At 40.8% G+C, this 27,031-nt stretch overlaps 2 protein-coding genes across 8 annotated transcripts in view; one reads left to right on the top strand and one right to left on the bottom strand.

The window, feature by feature from the left end:
- CAPN3 (calpain 3) overlaps positions 1 to 20,653 on the top strand; it is a 31,309-nt gene extending 10,656 nt beyond the window's left edge. Inside the window, exons 5-25 of one of the 4 annotated variants that reach the window (XM_074909093.1) lie at positions 734 to 902; positions 1,540 to 1,680; positions 4,146 to 4,229; positions 4,628 to 4,713; positions 5,471 to 5,548; positions 5,997 to 6,157; positions 6,701 to 6,870; positions 7,512 to 7,523; positions 8,694 to 8,902; positions 9,597 to 9,633; positions 11,320 to 11,337; positions 12,489 to 12,590; positions 13,965 to 14,042; positions 14,728 to 14,785; positions 15,369 to 15,433; positions 16,455 to 16,523; positions 17,083 to 17,161; positions 18,693 to 18,809; positions 19,155 to 19,213; positions 19,758 to 19,830; positions 20,010 to 20,653. In XM_074909093.1, the coding sequence (XP_074765194.1) occupies positions 734 to 902; positions 1,540 to 1,680; positions 4,146 to 4,229; positions 4,628 to 4,713; positions 5,471 to 5,548; positions 5,997 to 6,157; positions 6,701 to 6,870; positions 7,512 to 7,523; positions 8,694 to 8,902; positions 9,597 to 9,633; positions 11,320 to 11,337; positions 12,489 to 12,590; positions 13,965 to 14,042; positions 14,728 to 14,785; positions 15,369 to 15,433; positions 16,455 to 16,523; positions 17,083 to 17,161; positions 18,693 to 18,809; positions 19,155 to 19,213; positions 19,758 to 19,784 (1,819 nt within the window). In that variant the 3' untranslated portion in view covers positions 19,785 to 19,830; positions 20,010 to 20,653. Of the gene's footprint in view, positions 1 to 733; positions 903 to 1,539; positions 1,681 to 4,145; positions 4,230 to 4,627; positions 4,714 to 5,470; positions 5,549 to 5,996; positions 6,158 to 6,700; positions 6,871 to 7,511; positions 7,524 to 8,693; positions 8,903 to 9,596; positions 9,634 to 11,319; positions 11,338 to 12,488; positions 12,591 to 13,964; positions 14,043 to 14,727; positions 14,786 to 15,368; positions 15,434 to 16,454; positions 16,524 to 17,082; positions 17,162 to 18,692; positions 18,810 to 19,154; positions 19,214 to 19,757 lie in introns of all 4 variants that reach the window. The other 3 variants (XM_074909092.1, XM_074909094.1, XM_074909095.1) reach the window with 3 other exon arrangements.
- A 1,099-nt stretch (positions 20,654 to 21,752) lies between these two features.
- ZNF106 (zinc finger protein 106) overlaps positions 21,753 to 27,031 on the bottom strand; it is a 41,822-nt gene continuing 36,543 nt past the window's right edge. For all 4 annotated transcript variants that reach the window (XM_074909592.1, XM_074909589.1, XM_074909591.1 and 1 more), the window contains one exon: positions 21,753 to 26,253. In XM_074909592.1, coding sequence (XP_074765693.1) covers positions 26,197 to 26,253 — 57 coding nt within the window. In that variant the 3' untranslated portion in view covers positions 21,753 to 26,196. The remainder of the gene's footprint in view (positions 26,254 to 27,031) is intronic.

Genomic DNA, 27,031 nt, shown 5'->3' on the forward strand with positions numbered 1-27,031 from the left:
TATACTTTATTATACTTTATTGATACTTTAAAACTGACTATGAGCCAGAAACCTGTGCTTGCAGCCCAGAAAGCCAACCACATCTCGGGCTGCATCAAGAGAAGTGTAGGCAGCAGGTCAAGGAAGGGGATTCTCCCCCTCTGCTCCACTCGTGTGAGACCGCCCCCTGCAGACCTGTGTCCAGCTCTGGGGCCCCCAACACAAGAAGGACACAGACCTGCCCAAGCAGGTCCAGGGGAGGCCACAAAGATGATCAGGGGCTGGAGCACCCCCCTGTGAGGACAGGCTGAGAGAGTTGGGGGTGTTCAGCCTGGAGAAGAGAAGCCTCCGGCCTCCCAGTGCCTAAAGGGGCTACAGGAAAGCTGGGGAGGGACTCTTGATCAGGGGGTATAGGGATAGGATGAGGGGTAAAGGTTTTAAGCTGAAAGAGGGTAGGTTTAGATTAGATATTACAAGGAAGAAATTCTTCCCTGTGAGGGTGGTGAGGCCCTGGCACAGGTTGCCCAGAGAAGCTGTGGCTGCCCCCTCCCTGGAAGGGTTCCAGGCTAGGCTGGACGGGGCTTTGGGCAACCTGGGCTAGTGGAAGGTGTCCCTGCCCGTGGCAGGAGGGTTGGGACTAGATGGGTCTTTAAGGTCTAAACCATTCTAGGATACACACACAAGATAGATATAAATATATAGGTAGTTATCTTTAGCTGTGTAAACAGAAATCTCTTTCTTTTCTCTCTTCAAGACTCCATGGGTCATATGAAGCTTTGAAAGGAGGCAACACCACCGAAGCCATGGAGGACTTCACCGGAGGAGTCACAGAGTTCTATGAGATAAAAGATGCCCCTAAAGATATATATAAAATCATGAAACATGCCATTGACAGAGGATCCCTCATGGCCAGCTCCATTGATGTGAGTCCATATGAACTTTGCAGATGAGCCATAAGAAATGACAGAGGAGAGGGATCTTTCCATCTGTAACCAAACATATGTCACCTTCTGGAACTGCTTCATTTAGTCCACATAGCAAACATCCATTTCTAGGAGCTGGAGTGATCTCCTCTAGACAGCACTCATTAGCAAAGAGCAAGTGCCAAAAGGGAAACAAACAGAAGCAGAACATGGAGGTGGAAAGAAGGGGTGCAACCAGCAAAAGCAGCACCTCCCACCCTCAGTGCCCTCACCCAGTAAAATGAGATTAGTATGGGGGTGCTGCAACTCTGTGAAGACACAAGTCTTCACGTCAAAGATGTTAAGCCTTCAAACACTTAGGAAATTCACCCTTTGGCTGCCAGCATAGCCTTAGATTGTTTTCATTTATTGTGGTAAAAGTAAAAAAATAGTTTAAATAACCATTGTGGAGTATCAATTGCAGTAGAGACAGGAGAACAACCAGTGTTATCAACCACTGTAGATAAGCATGGAGATAATGAGGGAGAAGAGAAGTTGTCTAGGCTATCTTTTACCACTCACCTTTCCTGTATCATTTCTCTTCTCGCTCCCTGCCTTATCTTTGTGCATGACACTTTTCTCCCATTCTCTGTACCAGGATAACCTAGGCTTTTCCTATGGATCAGCTCCTCGAAGTGACATTGGGGAACTGATCGCTCGGATGGTGAAGAATCTAGAAAACGCACAGATGACTCACTCCACTGTAGACTACCAGGGGACAGATGAGAGGCCAGCCTGGGTTCGTATGTCTCCAGAAGCAGTTGACTTCACAGTGCTTTTATTTACAGACAGTTAGAGAAACATATGATCTCTGCTTTTAAATCCTTATTTGGCTTCATTGAACTATCCCAACATTAAAGACATGTTCTTATGGATGCTATTTGACATATGTATTAAAAGACTTCAGCACTTTCAAACACTAGAGGGCTTTGCTGATGCAAACGGTTGTTGGCTTGTGGCACAGGCTTATAATTTCCAGAACAGGAATGATCAGTGGATTTTTTCAAGTCCCTCACTTGCAAAGGTTGCAGAGAACAAGAAAATTAAAATACTTGAATTGAACAAGATCCCTGACTGTGTGGGGGATGTGAAATGAAAAAAAAAAAAAAAAAAAAAAGGAAAAAAAAAAAAAGAAGCTCTGCACAGCTCACACTCCAGGCACACAAGCACTCGGTGAACTTATTTTGAGACAGAGTGCTATAGAGCTCTGCCCACAAATGGAGGGGAGGCTGCACTCAGGATATTTCTTTTAGATTACTGCCATTAAGCTCCTCATTTAAAATGCCTAACAAGGAAAAGGAAAAACATGTTGAGTTTTACATATGTGATGAAATACAAAGTAACTCCAGCATACCTAAGTGTCTAGCAAAATAAAGGGAGGTATGTTAAAACTATTTAAGAAAAAAATCCCATATTGGTAAACTTAAAAGCTTTCAAATCTGTGGAAGGACTCATTACCTTCTCCTTCTCTCTGTCAGGCAGCTGTCATACCTTGCCCTATAGGGACCTGCATTTCCATGACAATGGAAATGAACTTGCATCTCGATTTACAGAGAAAACCAAAACAGAACAAAAACCTTCACAATTACATAATCTAAAAATTTTGGTTGTGCAAACTGTCTTCTGCATTTACAGCAGAAATAGATGATTTTTCCTTTTTGACACCCATATTTAGTCTTCCTAAAAGACTGAAATTGTGTAATTCTTCAAGAAAGCCTAGTATGACTGTCTTATTTTGCAAGCATGGCTGCCCAAATCACCCATGTTTTGGAGGGAATTTCCTCCCCAGTGACTGTCTGCTGTAGGAAGGTTGCCAAACTCTTTCTGTAGTTGCTGCCAGTTATTACACATTTCTGAGTCATCACCAGAAAAAAAAATCATGACTCTTCATGAAAAGAGGCAGGTAGTGCAGGCTTCAGAAGCACTTCAGAAAAGTGCCCCAGGGCACCAGCAGAAAATAATATTCTTAAACAGAAAGGAGAAAATGAGGTTCTGGCATGTAATGATGGCAACAAACCAAACAGAAATAAAGAAAAAAGGATATAGATATGAGGTTATAGGCATAAAAAGTATGAAAACAGGAGCAAGAAAAAAAAAAAAAAGAGAAACAGAAGCAGAGGGGAAATAATGGAAAATAATTGCGACAGCCAGGAAATATTTGGATGAGATCCTCCCTGTGCAAGCTGAGAATGTATCTGTGTGACCTTACTAATTCTCTGTTTCTATCCCTGCCTTTTTCATGCCCTCAGATGCGTCAGGAAGGGATGGCAGAGTTACTGGCAGGGCCTTGCGGTCACCTCTCAGTGACAGACATAATGGAGGGGGGGAAGTTTTGCACATGGTCCACACTGCACGTAGCAAAGCCTTCCCTTCCCACCATTCTCGGTGATCTCTCCTGCAAGTACAGTAGGCTGCGTGCACCTGCCCTTTTGCTCTCAATCTCCCAGACAAACAGCAGTCTGAGATTTGCAAATAAAAATCTGTAAGACACACTAACAGTTGCTTACCAAGACAGTATATGTATTTACACCTGAGCAACATATTACTGAAGAAAGTTATGCCCTTTCTGAACGTCAGTTGGAAAAAATTTCAATCATGAGGATTTTAATGATTACGGAATAAAATGTACATTTCCACAGGATTTTTTTTTTTTTTTTTAATTGTGTAAGTTAGTAGGAAGAGTGTATTAAATCAGGTGTTTTAATTCCATTGTGGTAAGATAACAGCTACGTGTAAAGATTAAAGCATTCTTTTAGGTGCTGATCTGCTCTGATGTTTCTAGTTAACATGTAATAACCTTATTGAGCCATACAAGAACATACTATCCCAGAAAGGGCTGAACAGTCCTACTAATAGAAAATCTAATTATTTTGATTAAGCATCCTATACACTGGCATGTTGCAAGTGCAAAAAGCAGTAACATACACAAAGGGAAAAAGTAAATCACAAAATGTCTTTTCCAATTGATATTATTAGCTTTTCACTTTTTTAGTTCATGCTTCACTCCTTTCTAGCCAACAACATTAATTCTGCAGACATTAAGCTTGGTCACCTTGGCAAACACAAAGAAGAGAACAAAACAAGAAACTCTGACACCTGAACAGTGTCATCCTCCCTCCAAAAGCCCTGGGTGGCAATACCTGCCTTAGAGGAGCCAGCTGAGCTTTGCATGACTCTTACAAGTTTTTATTGTGTGTCTAACAGACCATAGTGCCAATGCAGTATGAAACCCGGATGTCTTGCGGGCTCGTCAAAGGTCATGCCTACTCTGTCACGGCTGTGGAAGAGGTATGTACAGCCCTGTTCCTCCAGCTGTGGGGAGCTGTGGTCTGCACTGGCCTAGCACAACGCATGTCAAGCAGAGCTATGAGGATGGAGGAAGTCAAAGAAATTATGAGCTAAGGAAACAAAATTTGTATTTAAATAAAGGAAAGCCTTGTGGAGAAATAAACTGGTCCAGGTTTTGACTTTCTGGGGAAACAGATATTCAACTGCTTGGGCAAAGGTTGCCACAGCTGACCACCTCCTGGTTTTACAGCCTTCCTGTACTCCCCCAAGTGGGTCAGGCTGGGCATGGCCCAGGAAAGCACCATCACTGGAGGAGCTGGTATCAGCTATTTGACAGACAGAATGTTTCCTTTTTAATCTACTCTCAGTCTATTCTTGTTGCATTCTTTTTCAATTAGACAACATTTAAAGGGGAAAAAATACGTCTGGTAAGGCTGAGAAACCCTTGGGGGCAGGTGGAATGGAACGGACCTTGGAGTGACAAGTGAGTAAAATTGAGCTTCAAGTGATTTGAAACAATTGCAGCTTTAATTTGCCTTCATGCAGCTTGTGCATGAACCAAACATTTAATGATGACATGTCTGAATTGTCTTTGCTGTAATTTTGACACATGACACGACACATGCACTTTGAACTTGATCACAGGTGAGTGCTTAGCTGAATCTGTAATAAGCAAAGAATACCTAAAAAAAAAAATTTTAAGAGGGGCTTTAATCAATAGAAATGAAGAGACCCCAGCCCGATAGCACAGTCAATTAGATTTTACTGTCTAGCAAGTTCAGCAACATGCATTTTCAAAACAAGATGTGACCATAGAAAAATCTTTTAAGCCATTAAAGAACTGGATGAAGCAAGATGTCAGTACATGAGCAAGTCTGGATAAAGCTTCTCATTAGGCTTTACTAAAAGGAATTTCCATAGCTACTCCAGCAGTGAGAGTCTGTAAACACATTTTTTCTTCAAGCTAAATAAAATAAAGAGAGTTCAGCAGATTTTGAGAGCTGCTAGAAGGAAGTCTGAAGGGAAGACAGAGAGAGGTAGGGTAAATGCTTTTTTATTTGGGTATGTGAGGAAGAAGGTAGCATTGAGAATAAATGGTTGCAAGGCTCACAAAGGAAAAATTATATAGATGTAGCAAGATGACTCTTGCCTTTCCACTGTATGAGGCCTACCGTAAAGAGTAGAAATTTTAATGAAAACTGTATTGCAAATCGTAATCTATCTTGTTTGCTCTTTTGAAGGTCAGAAGAATGGAATTTCATTAATGAAACAGAGAAAATCCGCCTGCAGCACAAGATCGTGGAGGATGGGGAGTTCTGGTGAGAATATCAGTCAAAAACCTGTGCTTCTCTAGGAGATATGCAACCATAGCAAAAATTAATCACACTGTACTACTTAAATCTTCTAAAGTCATTGCAGTAATCCCTGTTTCCTTTCATATTCCCCTGCTCTGTGATCCCCTCCTCCTCCCACCAGGGTTTATTGAGTGCCACCAGCACAGTCCTTCTAATTATGCTACAATTCCACAAGCTTTCCACCACCCTTCCTATGTACCATCCTCTCAGTCCAGTTTCCCCCACTTTGGAGCTATACCTGCTGTGTTAATTGACCAACCAGCAGGCATTAGGAAATCATGGTGCTCCCACTGCAAACTTGCTCTAATAGTGGCAGTATCGTTGGTCACCATCCTCCATCTCACCAGGATCTTTTGGACAACCGCCCACCATGTATATCCATTTGGGTTCAGTTTCCCCTCAATTCCCCCAGGATATCATTTGAAGATTTCATGAGGCACTTTACAAAACTCGAGATCTGTAACCTCACACCTGATACTCTGGAAGCTGATAAACTCCAAACCTGGACTGTGTCAGTCAATGAAGGGCGCTGGGTGAGAGGCTGCTCAGCTGGAGGTTGCCGCAATTACCCAGGTGAGCGATGGGTCTTGAAAGATACGGCCTCTTTGATGGGGACTGTATTAGATCCCACAAGCAAAGTCATACCACAGCCTGATCCATGCTTGGCCATAGGAAAAGCCTTGCTTCCTCAGTGGACAAGGCACACGATTTTATAGCTGGAAATCTTCTGTCACTATGACTGTGACAGCACCTTGTAAGCCCAAAAGGTAGGCCTGGCAAGGAAAAGTCACTGCTCAGATGCTTCACTGCCCCAAGATAAAAGAGATGATCTTCACTCTAACAGATTTCACTTGGGAAATCCACTTTCTGATAGTTTTAGGTGCTTTGGAAGTTTGTCAGATGACAGTTCTTCATTTTCCTCCTGTGTTGTGCAGTTTTCTTAGAACTACGTAAAACCCATAATACAGCAAAAAATATATATACACATATTAGCCAATTTCAACCTTTCCCTTGGGATCCATGGGCAGGGAACTTAAAAGTTCTCTTTGATCATGAGTATCATTAGAAAACTGAAGCTTTACATGTTCGCTTTGGGTTGTTGGTGGGATTTCACAGATACATTTTGGACCAATCCCCAGTATCGCCTGAAACTCCTGGAGGAAGATGATGATCCTGAGGATGAAGAGGTTGTCTGCAGTTTCCTCGTCGCACTGATGCAGAAAAATAGGAGGAAAGAACGCAAGCTGGGAGCCAACCTGTACACCATTGGCTTTGCCATCTATGAGGTACCAGCTCTAGACTTTGTCCTTTGCACCATGGTCACAAATCCTGACAGTATGCATTTACCAAGAGAGTCACTGAATAATTTAGCCTAATTACATGAATTTCAATTTTTACTTTGCAAGGAACTCAGGGGAAATCTGGAACAGAAGAAGGAAATTCAAGGTTTTGTAACAATTCAGACCATAGTAACCTCAGGTTTTACCCCATCTATAAATAATACATTTTTTACACTTGTATAGTGTCTCAATGCCAGATTTTAGCATTCTTCCACATATACTCTTCAGTCTCCCTTTCATCTTTGCTGAAATTAAATATTTAATTGTCAGAATGGAGTAAAAGAAAGAAACAGTCATCCAGGACCCATGCGTAGTGATTAACCTCTATCCCTGCTATTGACTTCCTGAAGTCAATTTACACAGTCCCTTGCACACACACATTTAATTCAGATCTTAGTGGATCTCATGTAGAACCCAAGAAATCTAGAAAGGAAGAGAGAAATTGCTTAGAATATTTTTCTAACTTGGGGCATTTTAATTACTGGCTGTGAACCCAGAAATCTATGTGAATGCCCTTCTGTATGACCTATAAACAAGTGGACTCACCTAGCAGCTCTGACTGATTCTTCTCTCTGTTTCTCCCTAAGGTGCCCAAAGAGGTATGAGCAGAACGGAGGCAGATTGACACCTTGGTGTATACTCACAGCTAGTGTTACTGTTGTGCCTGTCTGTAAGTCAGCAGGAAACTGTCCAGTCAAGTTTGTTTTCAGGGATGTAACACAGAAGTGAAACTGCTAACCTTTCTGTTTTGAGTGTTTATTAGTAACATTTCCCAAGTAATTTTTAGTTCCTTCTCACCCACACCCCATTTTCACTTGTACCTTTTCCTCTTCTGTGTGAGACTTGTACCTCTTCCTATTCTGTATGAGACCTGGCCCAGCTTGCACGGTCGGCCAGTGAGCCGGGGCTGCAGGACGCAGCATCAGCCAGCACTTTGCCTTTGCACTCCATGCAGAACCACCCTAAACCACTTCCATTTCCTCCTGCAAATAATGCCAATGGCCTATATCCTGCAGGAACAGTTTTTTCTCTATAGTCTTAGAATTTGTCTGGAAAAATCAATGGTATTTTCAGCCATTGAAGAAAACATATTCAAAGTACACAGGTTAAGTTTTTCTGAGCCTGCCAGTAGCTGAATCATTGGCATCACAAGTTTTGCAAACAAGCTCACCCAAAGGCTATGTTACCTGGAAAATATGAAGATGACAGCCTGAAGGTTGTCTTTGCTGACTACTTTACAGGTGGTTATTTCTGCAGAAAACAGCCTGCAAGTCTTCTTAGCGCACAATTCTTGACTTAGTGTTCATATTTTAACCAATACAACATTTGATTAATGGGTTTCTTTAGCAGATACAGAATTCGTGTTTTCCCCAGGCAAGGACACGTTCCCACCGAAAGCACCTTCACCTCACCACACTGCATGTAGGACTTTGTATATACCGTTCCTTGCCATGCCACGCTCCAAGGAAAGTAGCTGAACTTTGGTTACACACGACTTAACATCCAACAAGTCAGTCAGATAGAAGTGCCTACCCAGCGGAACAGTCTGCAGGTGGGCCCTGGAGTAACCCTCAGAAGCCAGCTAGACCCTTAAGTAGCAACTCAAAGGTGACAGTCTGTTCCCAGCTAGCATCCCTCATCAGCTCCCTGCTTGCTAAGCTGCTGCTTCATTTGTGTTTTCTGTCCCAACCACGTACTGCCCGCATGACAAGCCACCTGGAGAATGTGTGAGACTTCGCTGAAGACAAATTGATTAATTTGTTCTGCAGATGCATGGTACTAAGCACCACTTGCAAAAGGATTTTTTCCTCTACAATGCCTCCAAAGCTAGAAGTAAGACCTATATAAACATGAGAGAAATCTCTGAGCGCTTCCGGTTACCTCCCAGCGAGTATGTCGTCATCCCGTCAACATACGAACCCCACCAGGAGGGAGAATTCATCCTGAGGGTCTTCTCAGAGAAAAGAAATCTGTCAGAGTAAGTTACAGTTCCACTTATCAGACATAAAGGTGGAGGTGAGCTCACTAATCTACTATAGTCATGCTCCCAGTTTGCTACGCCCTGCTTTTAATTTTCTTGACCTCTCTAGAAACTCCAAGCTGCAAACTCATTTCCCTGAGCTTCCCAAAGCAAGGGTCTGCTTTGAATTGTCTTTGGAGAAGCTCACTGCTTGCAGGATATCCTTTGTAAACATATCATTAGCCATTTTTAATAATGAAAATCAATCTGTTTCATTTTATTGCTATATGCCACTGTCTGAAGTTTTGGCCAGATAGATCTAATTTCAGTCATGAATTAAACACAGAAGTAGGTAGTTATTTCTTTTCCACCCTGCTCTTCAACTAGTTTCTTAGAGCTCAGCAAATTGCAGCCAGTGTCACTCTGTTAGGCCAAACAGCTTCTGTTTTACTCCCAGTTGTCAAAGTTCAGTGTTATCGAGGCTCTTTAGAGGAGTGAGCCAGGCAGCAGTCCTCCTGGAAGTGGTACTTGGGATGCTCAGCATCAACTGGGAAAAAGCTACAACTAGAGCCAGCAGCTGTAATGCCTGGAAGCAAGCCCACACCACTGGCTGTTTGGCAAGTTCAAGGGGCTGCTTATAAACCAGCTACAGAAACAAGCAAGGTCGGGAACAGTCTCTTTCCTCATTTATTTACTTTATGCTTTCTTCTAGGGAAGCTGAAAACATGATTGAGGCAGAGCGTCCATCAGTAAGTACTGTCCTGCACCTCTTTTGTACATGAATAGGAGTAGGAAGAGGGGGAGCATCACTTCTAGGGAAACCTACAGCAGGAAACCATTTGCAGCCATGTGACAGCTCCTTTAGCATCAATACCCACACTTTTTTCTCATCAAGGTACTTCTATTAACACTTGCTTTCTATACACTGTTTTCTGATTTAGTCAGACCCAAGTCAATCTGCCCGATTTGAAATCTGCTCCTGGCATAAAGAAGCTGGATGCTAAGCATTGCCTTTGCCTCCATCAGTGGATATTATTCATTCACCAGAAGAGGCCTAGGTCTGTTCTCCAAGATATTTTGCTTGTGACACTGGTATCTCTTCTAATAAAGAAAAAAGTACCTTATTTTGAAGTACTTGCTGAGGCGTGGAATCAAACTCTACAACTCACTAAGAGTTATAAAGTAGTATGTTTATTATGACGTCAGGCACACGTGGGATCCCTCCGCCACAAACGTGCGCGCCGGGAGCCAAAAAAACCAGCTCCTTTTATTGTTTGAAATGTTACATATGCATTAGGATTCTGAAGACAAGGAGGGAATATTACAATTAGTTCCGAGAAATTCCCCTCTTGCCCCCCTCCTCCATGTCCGTCTTCTTTGCGCCTGCGCAGTGCCTCCTGGTGAGGGTGGGCCGGGCTCTTCAAGGGTCTTCAGGATGAAGTAAGACTCCTTCCTCTTCATGAACTTTTTAACATCGCTTCCTGCGCATGCTCTCCAGGTTGTAGAGTCAGTTTTACCTGTTTGTTTTGTTAATTGGAACTTCTGTGTCTATCAAGATATTCCAGGAAGTAAATCCTTGGTGTTATCAGGAATTGGTCATCCTTTAGCTGGTACGGCTCCCCCTTGATCTCAAAGACAGGGATTAGTTTACTATCTATCCTGTTTTCTGTAAGAATGTTATCTAGCTAACATTGTCTGAGGGCTAGCATTGTTTAAGGGGGCTCACAACTTTGTCGATATTTCTTTGGGGTTTGTTTTTTTTTTTTTTGCTTTCCTCAGATCATTGCTTTCTGGAAAAGGATCCTAATGATACTGATTCAAACTAGCATCCGTGACAAGCTCTAACCCTTCATTCACCCTGAGGTTTTACACATCTTTGTGGGAATACAGTAGAGCTAACAATTTTGAAAAAAAAAAATCAGAGGAAATGCTCTTGCACATAATTGAGCTCCACCAAACATTGCTCAGAAGTGCTCCCCTTTTCTTTGCTGTCATGATAACAAAGTATCTGTCCAGATCTTTGGAATTTGATTGCCACCAGATAACATTGTACTTCTGTGCCCACAAATCAATCTCCACCTCACTGACAGGTGGGAAAAAGAAAAGGAATAGTCAGAGCTAAAAATACAATAGAGATTTTATTGCAGCTGACAAAGCCCCAGATGAGACAGGACACTGTTTTGCTATGGTTTCTGCGATTGCTGTCCTTCAGTATGCTAGTTCTTGGCAGGTGCATTTTCCCTCATTTTTGGAGATTTGAAAACTATGAATATAGGTAATGGGAAAAAAAAATTGTATGGACATGGAAAGAGAAAAATAAATGTGAGAGAGTAAGAGGTAAAGTTTTACTTTTTTCATCAGCTCTGCATAATCTGGGTAAAATCTATAATTCTGTTTAAAACTACTTTTTTTTTTTTTTGTCTCTTTCTGTACAGAAGAGGAAAAAGGGCAAGGTGGGTAACTGTGCAATGTGTTGAGTTCCAGCATGGCAAAGAGCATGTGCAATGCATACAGGAGGAGCAGAGTTCCTTGGTATCGTGCTTTCTCTGCATCTGGAAACTAATCTAGTTAGTGAAGGGCACTGGATAAGAGGCCATCTGCAGGAAGCAAAGATTTTGTCTTCCTACAGTAAATTCTAATGAAATATCATTAGCATCACATACCACTCTCACTCAAGGGAGTGGGCAAAAGGGTAATAGAAACTTTTCAGCTTTATAAGCTTGATCCTCTGAGTTGCTCAAACTGCCCTTCCTGCCTGCCTCTCCACAGGCACTCTGACAGCCCTTTCTAGTGAAACACACCCCTTCTCCAGACACACGCCCTCACATTGCTTTCTATTGCCTAATGCAGCTACACCTCTTTCCTGAAGTTTCTGCTCACCAAAGTCCACAATTCTCCTTTTGTTTCTACACAACACATTTAGGACCTTGAAAACGTAAATAGACATTTTAATCCCAAAACAGGCTGATTGCAACTAATAATCCAGGGTAACACCTTCACGTCTTGTAGCCACTTTCCTTGTTTTAAATGCACTAAAACAGAACAATTGCACATGGCTGAATGCTTCGAGAATTAATACAGAGCCAGAACATATGCTTTGCAAAACTAAAAAGCTCCTACACATATACTCCTTTTCTGTGTAGGATTCAGATTCTGTTTGTTTTCAGTGCTACTGTCCTTCATCAAGCGGGACAAGAGAATCTAGGAGGCTTATTTTGCTAAACAACAACAACAACAACAAAAAAACACAAAAAAACAACCCAAAAATCAACCCCCCAAAGAACTCAACACGAAACATTTAAACTGTTACTGACTTTCTGAAAAGCAAAGCTAGAAGCAAGAGATTTTTTTTTTTTTGGCATTGTTTTGTAGAAAGACTTTTGCAGCTTTTTTAACATGAGGCGAGCAGTAACTTCAGAAATTCCTCCACCTCTGTTTTCTTTCTTTTCTTTCATTCCCAGCCCTGGCTGCTCTGGTCACAGTCTCAGGGGCTGTTGCTGCATGTGCTTTACCACAGAATGGTTGTCGCCAAATATTTTCCCTTCTACTCTTTTCTTGTGTAATTTCTATTTCTCTTTTGGTCTCTTCCTTCTTCCTCTTCTAGCCTATCATCTTTGTTTCTGACAGAGCAAACAGCAATAAGGAGCTGACAGCAGATGAAGATGCTGACAAAGATGGTGAAAAAACCCACACAGACGATAAAAAGGTTTCTGCAGGGGAAAATAAAGCTTGGTCTGGCTAGCATGAAAGAGTGGCTGGGGAGAGCAGGGCAATGGGGCAAAGATAGTTGACAGCTGAGGCACTTAGATACTTAACAGCTTTTCATCAAATCTTAGCATAACTTGCATCTGGTTTATGTGGATCTAATGAGCATGAACAACAGAGACTATCCCTTCAGTTATTTAACACACGTGCTAGAGGATTTAGTTGCTTGAAAACATCTCCTGGTTGCTCTGGTATACAAGGATGCCAGCTGTGAGAGATCCCTTCCCCATCAGCAGCACAGTTCCAGCCACACTTGCTCAGCCTCCTCCTGCTTTACACCAGGCACACACATAAATTGCACCCGAGGGGCTTCAGGAGCTCCTGGCAATGATCACAGCCTCTCCCCATGACAAATTACACATCTAGGGAGGTGTAGGGACACCAGTCCCCATCGGTCAAAGGAGAAATGGGTGGGTAAACCCAGGAACTCCTGCACCCCTCCTCTTTTCTCTCACTACTGGAGAGGAGGAAGACAGGGTAGCAAATTCCGAGCTTCTGCCTGCAGGTGGGTGAGGGGTGTGGGATGCAACGGCCAGATCCTGCAGCCAGGCCCATGGCATCTGGAGGCACAGCTTGAGCATCTGCTGACTGGCACAGGGGGAACCAATCTTAACCTTCCTCTGCATTTAGACTAACACAATTCCACACACACCCGCCATCCCCCCCAACTAAGCAGATAAAATCAATTTACTTTTTTACACTAATTCCTGTAATTTAATGGCAGGGCGCACACACACGTAAAATCATAAAATCACAGAATACCAGGTTGGAAGGGACCTCAAGGATCATCTGGTCCAACCTTTCCTGGCAAAATTCAGTTTCCTTCTTCAGTATCAGCCTCAGAGTTCAGGCTTGCTCTTTGCATATGTTTGAAAAAGCTTCACTTTTATCATTCCCCTCTGTCTCATGTGCCACTTGTCTCCAGCAAGGGGCACCCCCACATCACAAAGAGCTCTCAGGCCCCAGTCCCTCCGGTCAGTTCACACCCTACAGGGCAGCTATGGTTCAGATAAGCCTCTTCTGCTCTGAACTTCTCCTTTGCTATGTTTTGAAACCAAAAATTGGGAGATAAACATTTGCTAATGAAAGTAATCATTTAGGCTCCTTCCAAGAGAAAGGAAATCAAGAGGATGAACTTAAATACTCACCAGTTTTGGCAAGGAACACATTTAACCAAAAAAAAGGGGAAAAGAACAGGAGGATGACCTGTTCCTCAAAAGACTAAGAGGCTCCCTTGCACAAGGGCGTGTGAGCCATCCAGGCCCTTTCCCTTCCCCGCTGGGCTAAGACTGTATCTCTGCCTGTCTCTTTTCAGCGTCCTTCAGCAAAAGCTCGTGAGGGGAGTGAAGAGGAAAAACAGTTCAGGAATATTTTCCGACAGATTGCAGGGGATGTGAGTATGCAACCGATCCCTGTCTCTGCCATCAAAGCAGTCTAGCCACAACAGCACCTAAATCAACTGCTTTACAGATTCACAACACTGAACTTCAAAATTTCCTTTAAATTTCCTTCTGACACATTTCCTTTGAGATCTGAAGCTAAGCAAACCCAAATCTAAATCCAATCAAGTATACAGCTATCCTCATGTGTACATATAAACTGTTCCCATTGTGTACGGGGGAGCCTTATTTAAATTCAGGCTTTTACTTCTATCACCACTACAAGATGCTATTTTGCATAGCATGAATACACAAGTTAGAAATGCAGTGCCCTTCAGTGTATGCTTAATGAGGGAAGTTAGAAGTAAAAACAGATCAAAGAACTGCACAAATCAAGAGGCTGCAAATTCATTACAGGGATTTTTGCATTTTGCTTTTTTGGCTTATACAGTGGCTTGAAATTACTGGTTGTTGTTCTTGTAGTTTAATAAGCACTATATGGTAACTTCAGACCTTCTGTGTACTGAAGCCTCAAGAAAGATTTGAACTGATGTTTATATGAACTAAAATGCTCTCTTCTTTGAAGCATGTATATGCCATCCTGAGAAACAACCATACTTTTAGTATATTCATCCATAAAATTATCTGCTTAATACAGACTATTGTAATTGATTATATTCTCACCACATTTCCCACCAGGACATGGAGATCAATGCTGAGGAACTCAGGAATGTTCTCAATAATGTCGTAAAAAAACGTGAGTTTGAGCATGTTTTTCAGTAACCCTGGACAAAGAAATCTGTGATATAACGTAACCTTCCACCCCTGAGTTACCCTCTAAAAATTATTTATGGTTTCAGACTCACAGATTTCCAGTTACGCTTCCATGGACTTTGCATCTGAGACTTTAGCAAGCTGAGTTTTTCATAGAGATGATCTCTATGAGTGATCAAGTACTGATAACGCAGAAATGCACAAATGTTCGTTGGAAGCACCGCACAGGATAATATAGCAATGCGTTTTAAAAAACAAAAATAATTCTAATGGAGAGGCAAACCTTTCTCCCTGTTTAGCAAACTTCAGCCCAAAGACTCTGGGCTTGCTTCGTTACCTGGAAGTTAGTTTGGAATATTCTGGAGGTTTTTATTTTATATAACAGGTCAAGAAAAGTCATCTCTAGTTCACAAGCAATTACATTACTTAAGAGTCTTCTCAGATCTTTCTACCACTCCTTTCTTACTGGAAGTAGGTTTGGCTTCTACTGTGAGTAGTTACACCTAAAACAAAGAAGCGCTTGCTGACCTACATGATCTGTTTTCACCTGGGATCATTTATTTCAGATAAGGACCTAAAGACAGAAGGATTTGAACTGGAATCCTGCCGCAGCATGATTGCTTTAATGGATGTATCCTTTTCTGGTGAACAGGGAGTGCTTGATACCAAACTAGTCCACTTGGATTGTATTTCACACCACTACACATGCACAACTTAGTAAACCAGGGAAGCAAAACAGTTCATTATAGTCTGTAGTCAGATAACACAGCATTCCTGATGTGACACATCTTGACTCCAGTCATCTCAACATTAGTGTAGTTGGCAGATGAAAATACCCCAAACCAGAAAACTAAGAATAAGCAGTCAGTATCATACCCTTCCTTAGGTATCAGTGACTGGCCAGCTCATTTACTAAAGCATGATTTTTTTTAAAAATGTTTTTTTAAACCAACTCAACATAACTACAGTTCTTGCCAAGAAACTTACTATATTTCTCTTAAGTTTATAATGTATTATACATTCCACTGTGTGCTTAGCACGCAACACATACAGAAATTGTCTCAGAACAAGTATAATAAAACACACTACAGGATGCCATATGGGGTTGCCTCTGATGCAACATTACTCAGTCTTCCTATTTGACATAACACATGATTTTGAGAGAACTTGAGCACATTCAAACATAACTAGAACAAAATTTTAACTACAACCCAGAGTCATAATGGTTAAGTCTAAACGCATTTTTGTAAATTGCTCAACATTTTGTTTAGTCCTCAATTCATTTTAAGCAAAGCATGAAGAGCTTTGCTTTACAATAAAACTCAGTTGTTTTTAAAAATGTTGGGTAAGCTTCATATTTGGAGGGATTTGGAAAGAGCCCAGTAAAACACCCTGCTTATGTACTTTGTTAATAGCTCCAGGAGCGACAGGTATTTGCTTCTACACGAAGTACAAACCATGTTTCACAGTCCTCAAACATAATACTATGAACAATAACCAAAATGTTCACAAATATTTTACTGCACAACTCAGACTGCTGTTAATGCCGAGAAGATTTGTTTCACATTTGTCCCTTCATCAGTAGTTGCAGATTTAATTAATTTTCTCTTTAAAATAGTGTGGGGTTTTTTACCTGAACGTTTGCATCACAGACAGATGGCTCAGGGAAGATAAACTTTGATGAGTTCCGACATCTCTGGGACAAGATTAAAAGCTGGCAGGTATTACTGGTATCCACAGCACTGTTCTTAGCAGGGCAAAACTTTGATACTAAACCCGAAACTCTCTACATATACTAAAACAAAAAGAAATTACAAATTAGCTTCTAAAAACAAAAGTAATGTCTTTCCTCATCCTGCTTACAGCCTAAGCAAATAGGCCAAATCTCTGAAGCTCCAGGCACTCAAATAAGAATTTCCCCCATGAGAACAGCAGAGAGGCATACAAATTGGAGGAGGAGGGTGGGAACTAGAATCAGGCCTCACAAATAGCTTAATTAGGGCAATCAAGAAAGAGGATTAACAGCATAAACTCAAGTCAAACAAGGAGATTCTCTAGGGGAGAGCTTTTTGCTTCTCATGGTACGGATCTAAATTATTTTACTTTACAACTGAGAGAAGCTCTGTGCCAACATCCCAGGCTGTCTGGCAGCAGCAATGTAAGGCAAATGGCAAAGCCTCCAAGGGCCTGAGGCACGCACCTCATAACCAGTCAGTGGCTACATTCAAAAGATGTACAAGCTTTTATTTCTGCTGTGTATTTATTTTTTTCTTTTTCCAGAAAATTTTCAAGCGTTATGACACGGATCATTCAGGAACCATTAACAGCTATGAGATGCGCAATGCAGTCAATGATGCAGGTACATCCCACAGTGTCCAGTGACCGACAGCTGAAGAAACTTTATTTCGCTTGATGTATCACAGGGTGAGATCAGGAACACAGTGCTGCCCTTGAAAGACAGACCCTAGAGAAGTTAAAAAGTCTCTTCCCCCCCCTCCAGCAGAGCTTCTCAAATATCCAAAGAGCAAGCCTTGTGCATCTTGCCAACCAAATAGGTTTATTCAGCTCTTTGAACTTGCCAGTGAATGATGCTCTGCTGTCTTAAGGATCTCCCACGTGGGGTCCTGCTGTTCAGGGAGACCAGGGAGTTCTAAAAAACTTGCTCTTATTAAAGCTGTGGATTCTTTATGTTTGTGTAAGTTATGAAGAAAGAACAGTGAAAAACCTTCAACCCAAGGGTACAGACACTGAAACCACAGCAGAGCAGCTCAGTGTCCAAGTTTGCATCAGAGGCAATTGGATGGAAACTTCTTGAGTCCTGCTCATGTTCTTAGGCACTAAGACACTGCAGGCTCAGTCTCCTCTTCTACAAGTGCAGTGAGAAGAAAGTATTTTTTTCAAAACTTGCAGTTAATGAAATTTGTCCTGCAATGAGAGGCTTTCGACTTTTCTTGCTTCTTGTCTCAAACACACTGGTGTGCTTCTTCCCCTGGACAGCAGGCCTGCCCCAGCAAATGTCTTTACCAGCTCTCTAAGGGAGCAAAATGACTTATCAGAAAATATGTAGTATCACTATAAACCTAGATGGGATGATTTCAGGGACACTTCATCTGCAGTAGTGTTTTGGCCCAACAGAAACAGATGGCTACCTCGTACTTTACCAAACATCAGTGATTCAGTCCTCTGCTAAGGACAAAACTACACCTGGATTTGGACTCCTGCTGCAGTAGAAATACAGAAAATTTTTATTTTTCAGGTTTCCATTTGCACCAGGAAAGTTGCCAATGTAAAAAAAAAAAAAAAAAAAAAAATAAAAAAATCAATACCTCCTGCCCTGACTTTAGCACTAAGAAAACATTTTACAACATAAATTTCTCAGTCTTACTGAATGTAGGCTGTGCATGATACTGCCTTAGCCAACAACCAGCAGCACTCAGATCACGGCGGACCCTTCATGAAGCGCGGTCGCAGACTGCAGCAGTGAGTGCCTCAGTTTGGTAACGCCACACCAAGGAGTTACTTCTTTATTTTTTGACCACTGTGTAGTTGTGTTTTCATAGCAACTTCCTCATGTGTTTCTGTCACCGTTTGTGTTGCTCTGCTCATATCAGGCTCAGCTAAACTGCAGACTCATTGGTGTAGACCTCTCCATGCTCACAGCGTGACGCAACTCACATGCCATTGGCCCCCCACATCGTTATTTCAAAATGTTATTCTTGTTTTAAGAAAGCAGCTGGACACAGAGAAGCTCCTTATAGCTTCATTTTATTTAGCAGCTGCGGCAGTACCGTCCAGCCTGAGCCTTGGCTTGGCCTGGGAAGCGCCTACGGCCAGGCCAGCGCTTCCCCCCGGCCGCAGCCCAGCTGTGCCCCGTTTCTGGTCCTCTGCAGGGTTTCGGCTGAACAACCAGCTCTACGACATCATCACCATGCGATACGCCGACAAGAACATGAACATCGACTTTGACAGCTTCATCTGCTGCTTCGTACGCCTGGATGCCATGTTCAGTGAGTGGCTGCCCCAGTTTTACTCCTGTCCTCACCCCCAAAACACAGTTGTACAGAAAGCAACATTTGTTTAAAGCACTACTGCCTATATACAGTATTAATAATTAAAGATACGTGCTTAGGGAATCTAAAATATGACAGCCCTCATACAAATACAAAAGAAACCACCATGTTTCTCCTTGTATTAGCTAAAGAAAAATGTAGCAGAAAAACTTGCTGACCACCTAAGTAAATACCTGCACGAGTCTGCATAACACAACAGGAACACACTTTGGCTTGCTGTCTGGGATTATCTTTACATACACAGTAATTTAATCTACTCTGTGTATTATTTCCTTGCTTTAGGGGCATTCCACGCCTTTGATAAAGATGGAGATGGCATCATTAAGCTCAATGTCCTGGAGGTAAAATGCTTTACACCAGTATTTCTAACACAACGTCACAATATGAAATTTTAATCATATTATTCATTGCACATGTTCTCAAGGGAGTCCGTGAGAGTTAGTCTGAAATTGTCATCCAATTGGTAAGAGGCTGCAAAACCTCCTACAAATTTTGGTACTAATTTTACACGGAAAACATTTGAAGTGCTTCAAAAAACTTTTGAGATTTTTTTTTACAAGGCAATTTAAATCAAACATACCGATATGGCATTAATTAATAATGGGATTTAACATAGTTCTCTACCTTTTAAAAATCTTATTAAGGCAACTTAGAAAGTTTCAACTTAAAAACATGTCTTCTGCTTTATAAAAAAACCCTCTTCAGTTTTTGCAAGGGAAGAAGGAATAGGAGCAAGAAGCCCAAGACAAAATTCCCCCCTGTCACTATGCTGCCTGTTAACTGTCAGCAGCAACTTCCTTCCAGCTAGAGATGATGGTATCTCAATACAATTTGTTGAAGGATACCAACAAGACTTCCATCTTTTAATTCTAACTCTTGTTTCAGTGGCTGCAGCTCACGATGTACGCGTGACACCAGAGTCAGAGGCCACTTTCATCATTCAAGACTTCTGTTTTGGGTAACTAGCTCCATTCATCCCCAAGTGCAAACAAGAACATTTGCTAATTATGTGCTTTGCTAACCAAGACAAACAGTGCATGGGAAGAAGCCCTTGGAAAAAGACAACCATACTCCAGTAGGCAGATCAGAGCACATATTCTGTAACTATTCTTGTAACTTCTTGATATTTTCCTTCAGGCAAGGATTAATCTCCTGATGACTGAATTAAGCTTTTTCTGCATGGTAAAGACACAGAGCATGCGTTGTTATTCTGCTTATGCTGACAACTGGAAAGTCTTCACTCAAGTCAGGCAAAACTGGGACTGTATCTTAACTGTGAAAATCAGAGGTGTTTACTACCACTGTGTAGTTAGTCATGAACTCTTTGCCCTGCTTCTGATACTACAAGTTCAGCCTCTTCAAAATGTTCACTGAATATCTCACATGAGATTGTGCTCAAATAATATTATGCATCCAATGACTTACGTTGCTACAGATGTGGCTGTGTGGAGGTTGGTTCTCCACTCTGGTAGAAATGGGGAAGTAAGGCACAGGGGACTGCAGTGCCTCAGCAAAAGGGTCAGAAACAAGCAGTTTACTCTCATTTTTAAGTACCCCCATAGGAACTTAATTACACATTGGACATTTCAAATGTTTATTATTGTAACTACATTGCCTATAATATCGAGAAAATTGTTTCCCGTTTGAGACAGAAAACCTCCTATACATACAGATTTATATAGCTACACAGACTCTTCCCTCCCACCTCAGGGTCCTATTTCCTGAGAGTTTTATGTGCATCTTTACTGTAACCCATGAGTTGTAGCAGAATCCGACACTATGTTAGCATGACCACTTTGGGAAGATTATTAGAATGTGTATGTACAATTAGTTTAATTGAACTGAAAATAAAATCAACCGGATTTTGGCCTAATTGTTAAGGTTGTTCTTTGTTTTTATTTTGAAAGAACACTCACTCTTTGCTTCTTTAATGCATTTAAAAAAAAAAAAAAGCACTTCAGCTTGAAAGGTTCCATCGTTGCCAGCTTCAAGGATGACAGACTTCCAGAACTGGTCAATTGTTTATCAACAGAAAAATGGAAGGACAAACAAAACATGGAAGAGAAGGTGTGACAAGACCAGACTTGTATCAGGAGAAGCTTCTACTTAGTTCTCCAGGGGTGAAAAGTAACAAAGCAATCCACTTGCAAAGCAAAACTGTAAAAACAAATTGTAGCATCAACTCAAAGTTCTTCTGATAAGTAACACATTTAACCAGAAGGTCACTAAGAAACAGAAAACCTTTTAACTATGAAGTTCTTAATGTTGTCTAGCACTGTAACTTACTCTGAAAGAGTAAGAAATCCCGTAGTTTGTCGAAAGAAGTTATTCTCCTTTAAATTCAACTTTGTTTTAACTGAAATCACTTTAAGATGACTGGAATGCCAGGAGCCCTGGGTTCCAGCCATGTGTTATCTCCCCATAGCTCTATTTTCCATGCAAAAAAATATGGCAGAGATGCTCTTAAGGTGAGATATTCAGAGAAAAACAAAATCTATCAGCCAAAAGATCAAAATCAGGATTTTTGATTTGCAACTCAAAACTGGTCCTTAAAGTCCTGGTGAGTGAAATACCAGCAGTTCCAGAGAACGTCCCTTTGCAACAGGCCATGAAGCAAGGGAGTCGCTACATCTTGGAGGCACCAGCTGCGTGGACAGTTTCCATTTTCCCTATCAAACAACTAGGTCTGAGCTTCCTGTACACCGGGAGCAAAAACTTGCAATATTCCTGCCAGTGCTGGAGCTTCAAAGTGGCCTGTCTGATTTTAATCTAGCCCTCTTCCAAAAGGAAAAAAAAAAATCCAAACCAAAGTCAAGTTCTACCAAATCCTGTGGAAGAATCATTCTATTTAAAACAAAGAAGAATCAGACTGACAAACCATAACAATATAAAGAACTTTATTATTTTTTCCCCTCTTAATTTTTATTCTTTTGCTGTGTAAAGTTTCATTATTATGCTCACAGCTTTGTACCGAAGTGAGAGAAGAAACCCAAGGTCAACCTGTGCACATGTTCTACACAGCTTATTAAATATTCAATCATGTTGTTTTATTCCATTTCCATTCTTCAAAAAGACTGTTTAACACTTACAGCAAAATGAAATTTGAGAAGATGGCAGTTGCCTATAACAGAATATATACCTACACAGTTTGCTTTTTCACTATTAAACATTTTACAAAGAGTAGCTGAAACCGTTTGCTTATCCTCCTTCACATGTTCTGCAACTCTGGACAACTTAGACTGTGTGAATGATAGTACCATGCAAGCCTGAAAACCAAGATTCATCTGTACCTGTGTTTTAATTCAAAAGAAGGGAAAAACATTTTCTCAATACCCAATTTTTGTTTCTGGGAACGTGTGGTTTCTTGAGTGTTTTCAGTTACCATTTACCTCGATCTGGCATTATTGTACAGTTTGAAAATGGGCATTAAGAACTACACTAAACACACTGCATGGCCAAACTCCTCTATTTTACAGAAGTCAGCTCATGCGCTGTTGCTGTGTTTAAAGTCTGCAATCCACACATAAGTGACACAAGGCAAGCAGAAGCTGGGATATTTAATGCATCTTCGTACCAATGGATGCAGCAGCATTAGGCCACAGAGTATTTTGGGCTGCCAGTTAGCTGTTATTTTTTTCCTGTGATTTGAAGGAGAAAGGAGCAACACATATAGACTAATTCTAGCATTATCTTATCATTCAATACATGTGAGGCTATCGGGGTTGGGGAAGGTCAAGCTCTGCAGCACATCTGAACATTGTGACCATTTTAGGCTCCTACAAGCTCAGGCAAGTCTTGGTATGCCTATGGCACAAGAAGATCTCACGCTTTTGAAGAGAATGATATTAACTGGTTTCAGGAGCACCTGGCCTGTTCTGGCATAAAAGCATACAGTGCCTCTGAGCACTCTGTCTGCTGAGGAGGCTCATAGCTTAACAGGTGCAACGTCAGTCCTGCTAAGAGGGAAATGGTGCCTTGCCCTCCAAAGGGCGTGCCATATGTAGTCAGCTATATAGCAAGTCCAGAGCTCATTATTTAATATTTTCCTGATAAAATGAACACAGCTAACCACATGACAAACCCTCACTCTAGTCACTCTTCCACCCACAACTTTTTGCTTGCATAAAAAAAACGTGAAAACAAAAATAGTCCTGAAACAAGCTTCAGATGTGCAGTACTGCTTTTCATGCAAATATTACACTTAAATTTCACAAATAGACTACCTTCCCAAAGTTACTACACTCTCTGACTGGAGGTATATCAGGAGTCAAAACCCTAAGTTGCAAGACCGGAGACGATCTAATTAGTTAACAAGCCAATACATTAGTGTGGCATCTCTCTGGAAGAAGTGAATGGCCAACAGTAAAAGCTGCACCAAATTCCTGCTATTCAAGTAGGAAACCTACCCACAGAACTCCAGAGAGGCCTGGGCATTTCCATGGATGCACAATAACTTCACAGCAAATCCTTTTAAGATCTCCTCAGGACAAAGCAGCACAGCATTTTCCTCTGAACCACTGAGCAATTTTCAAAATCGTTTTTAATTTATGAAGCAAAATTTTATAAACATTCCTGCCACCCTGCTATTTTCCTACTTCTTACCCATTTTAAGAGTCTTACAATATATCTGAAATTACCTACAAAGTAGCAAAAGACATCACTGCTAAAACTGAAGTTGGATTTCAGAAGTCCAGACTTTTCAGGAGGACTGTTTTCAAGGACAGATAAGGAAATATCATGGACTAAAAGAAAAAGAATTTGCTTCCACCAACTAGAAAAAAAAACCCCATCAAGCAATCAGGAATGCAAATAAAGTATAATAACTGTGTTTGTTGCAACACCACGTTCCTGAAAACAGCTGAAAGAACGTGAAGAATCACAAGGTGTAACAAAATCTTACTCTCACACACCATTTTTCAGAATGCTACAATCACTCCACATGCTTGTCCCTAGGACACACAACTCCACACCTTCACTTCAAGCACAGTCCATGAAGGACAGCTTGAGATGTTCACATTGTTTACGCCACACTTCTACATGCTCCCTCATTGTGGTTCAAAAAAAAAAAAAAACCACCCCAGAAAACTCATTAATATCCTCTTGAATATCAATAATTTTGGAAATGGTTTAAGTATTATGCAGTCTTCTGCTTTTAGGTCTTGGAAAAAGCAAATACTGTCTAGAGCAATACAGCCTGCATCAGAAAACATTTACACTGCTCAGACTTCCCTGAACTTGATTCTCTCTCAAATTGCTTCATCCACAGAAAGAAATTTTTAAAAGCCCCAAACAAAACCAACAAAAAAAATCAACACAAAACCACAAACACACAACCCAAAAAGCAAAACAAAAACACCCTCAAAACAGCCTAGGGTTTGAGCCACATACTAGTTTTTTTTCCTGTCCACAAACATCTTAATAAAAACCCCAAACAATCATCACAAAAGCACTGGAACCTCAGAGATTCCCAATGTCTCTGAAGTAGGATGCTACTACTTCTCATTCCTATCTCCTGACTCTCACAAAAAAAGTCATCAATGTCAAGCAATTTACAGAGAAATTATGTTTGTCTACTAAGACAATAGAAAAATAGTGTGCTTTACAGAAGGCCCTGAAGGTTCCTTGATTTGAGAGTAGTGGAACATCCATGGGCTTTCCTCAATCACTTTCTTGGCCTAAAAAGGCTTCATTATAGTCAAAGAATGAGGCTATAAAACTTATTTGGTCTCTGGTTGGCATATTGAGCCTCAAAGTAGTGGTGAAAGAGGTGCCCGGTAAAGAGAGTACATTCGATCTGTTTGAAAGGTGCTAGATTTGTTTATAATCAGCTCAGGTTTGACACTGGGCTGTCTTTACCTTCTGTTACAGTTTAAGGAAACGTCTGCTTTTTTTATCCTGAGCAGCAAGTTAGGCAAAAGTGAACACAAAGCTCCTTGCTAGATTAGTCTCGTTGTTTAAGAGAGCTCTTTGATAAATTAGTGTCATTATGGGAGAAAGGATTGCAAATGCAAGAAGTACGATTCACTGAACTTAATGGGTAAAGTTTTCTACCCCAAGGGAAACCTGTAGAGGAAAACAAGTAGCAACAGTCTTCCCCTCTGCACTGACTTCTTTGTGTTATCTTCTGTGCATTAGTAGAAACAAGACTTTTACATGTGATATGCATTTTGTATCCTCAGCTTCTGCTTGAGAACTGTAGACTTTAAAAAAATCCTTTAAAATCCTGCTCCATTCTTTCCAGTTGAGATTTTGTGAACTTGGTATAGCCCAAGCCAATTAAGCCAGTTCACAACAGAAACAAAACACCACCTAAGTGGATGCACTTAAACAGGCAGTGCCTTTGCACTTCTCTTAGTTTGCTATGCCATGAAGATACAGGACTGCAAAGCTCAGTCACTAGGATTCCAAATAAAATCAGGAACCCAACTGTGATGTTGTATCAAGACAGCAGTGGTTATGTTGACATTTAACTAAAACAAAAGCTCACACCACTTACTTCTTCCCTGTACATAAGGGCCTCTATTTAAAAAGACTAAGATTGCAAAACACAGTGAGTGGAGTCACTGTTTCGGCTGTTTTGCTGCTACTGGCATACATACCTCTCAAGAAATAACTGCTTTCCTCCAAATAAAAGTATCTCAGGAGGTATAGTTTTTAGGGCAGTCTGTCACTGTACATATTGTGCCAGTTATAGCAATTTTTACACAAGGAAAAAAATAAGTTACAATTAACATTAAAAAAATTAATTTATTCCAGTTCTCCATAAAATACCTTTCCTTTTTATGAAGAAAGTCAAAATGTACACTGGATGTTCAGGTTACATTGCTAGAATTTGATATTCTGGTTTGCAGAATGTTATTGAAATCAGCTAAAAAAACTGGGTACAAACACAGACATGTCTTAGACACTTAACAGGCTTCAAGCTGAGTTTACAAACATCAGCACCTATTGTAATCTAAGTTCTCAACATTCTTCTGAACTTGCCAAAGACACTCAGACTATGCTTCTTAAAAAAACCAAACCGACAACTAACAGAAGAAACAAACAACAAAACACCAAGGCAGACAAGAGGAGGGAATATTCTTATCTGTCAATGAATTAAAAACTTGCAAGAATCTTCCATTTGGGCCAAATCTTAATTGACCAGCCTTATTTCTACAGAGTACAACACAACCTGCAGTCTCTGTAGCAAGGTATTTCAGCCCCACTCCATTTTTGCATTCCAAGCAGGAAAAGAAAGAGGAAAGACTGGAGTAAGAAACTGATGTTATTTGGAATAATTCCGACATATAAAATTACTTCCCAATGTGGGAGGTGAAAAGCTTCATGAGTCAATCCTGCTGTCATCCTCAGCATGTCTTTCAATGTGTCCTACAGCATCCTAGAAAAGAACCAGAGAAGTCAGTTAATACTACTACTACTAATAATAATCATCACCAAAAAAAAAAAAACCCACAAAAAAACTTTGCAAAAGATTCTTGAAGCTTCAGTGAAAGTGACATTCTGGATAACATTTTTTGGGGCTTAAAGCTTCTTAAAAAATAAAAAAAAACCATGCCAAGCTATTAAATCATATATAAAGTATCTCACATACCGCAATTCAGGGCAAATAAAAACCAGCTTCCCTTCTGACTAGAAGGGTGTATCAAATAAGCATAACATATCCAAATCCAGTGCTTAAAAAGAAATTAAGGATTCTACTTCTGTTTCTTAGCTCTCCTCCCATTGTGTATTTTGAAAAAATCACTCAACAGGAAGGTAGTTTATATTGCCAAGTAGTAAAATGTGGATTTTACCATTGGTCTACAGGTAACAGCTCTCCTTCCATCCACCCCAAAAAACCCTTTCCACATGACTTTATCCAACCCTTATGTCTTCCTCATTTTTTCCCCTCCTATCTGTGCTAACATTTACTCAGAAATTTATGTGCTACTTAAGGATTGTTAGCAAAATCAACCCTGTGTGAAAAGTAAACAGCATCAGCAGCCAAAATGACAGGGGGTAGTGATGGATAAAAATTAAGAAGATAAAAACCTGTTTCAAGACTGATGTTTGTTCACCTTAATAAATTTTTCCTACAAAAACTTAATTACAACTTGAGTAATCAGAATTTCTTCTAATATTTCAAGATTTTTACTATTTCCATATAATATGGACCC

This window comes from Athene noctua, chromosome 6 (genome assembly GCF_965140245.1).
Source record: "Athene noctua chromosome 6, bAthNoc1.hap1.1, whole genome shotgun sequence".
NCBI lineage: Eukaryota > Metazoa > Chordata > Aves > Strigiformes > Strigidae > Athene > Athene noctua.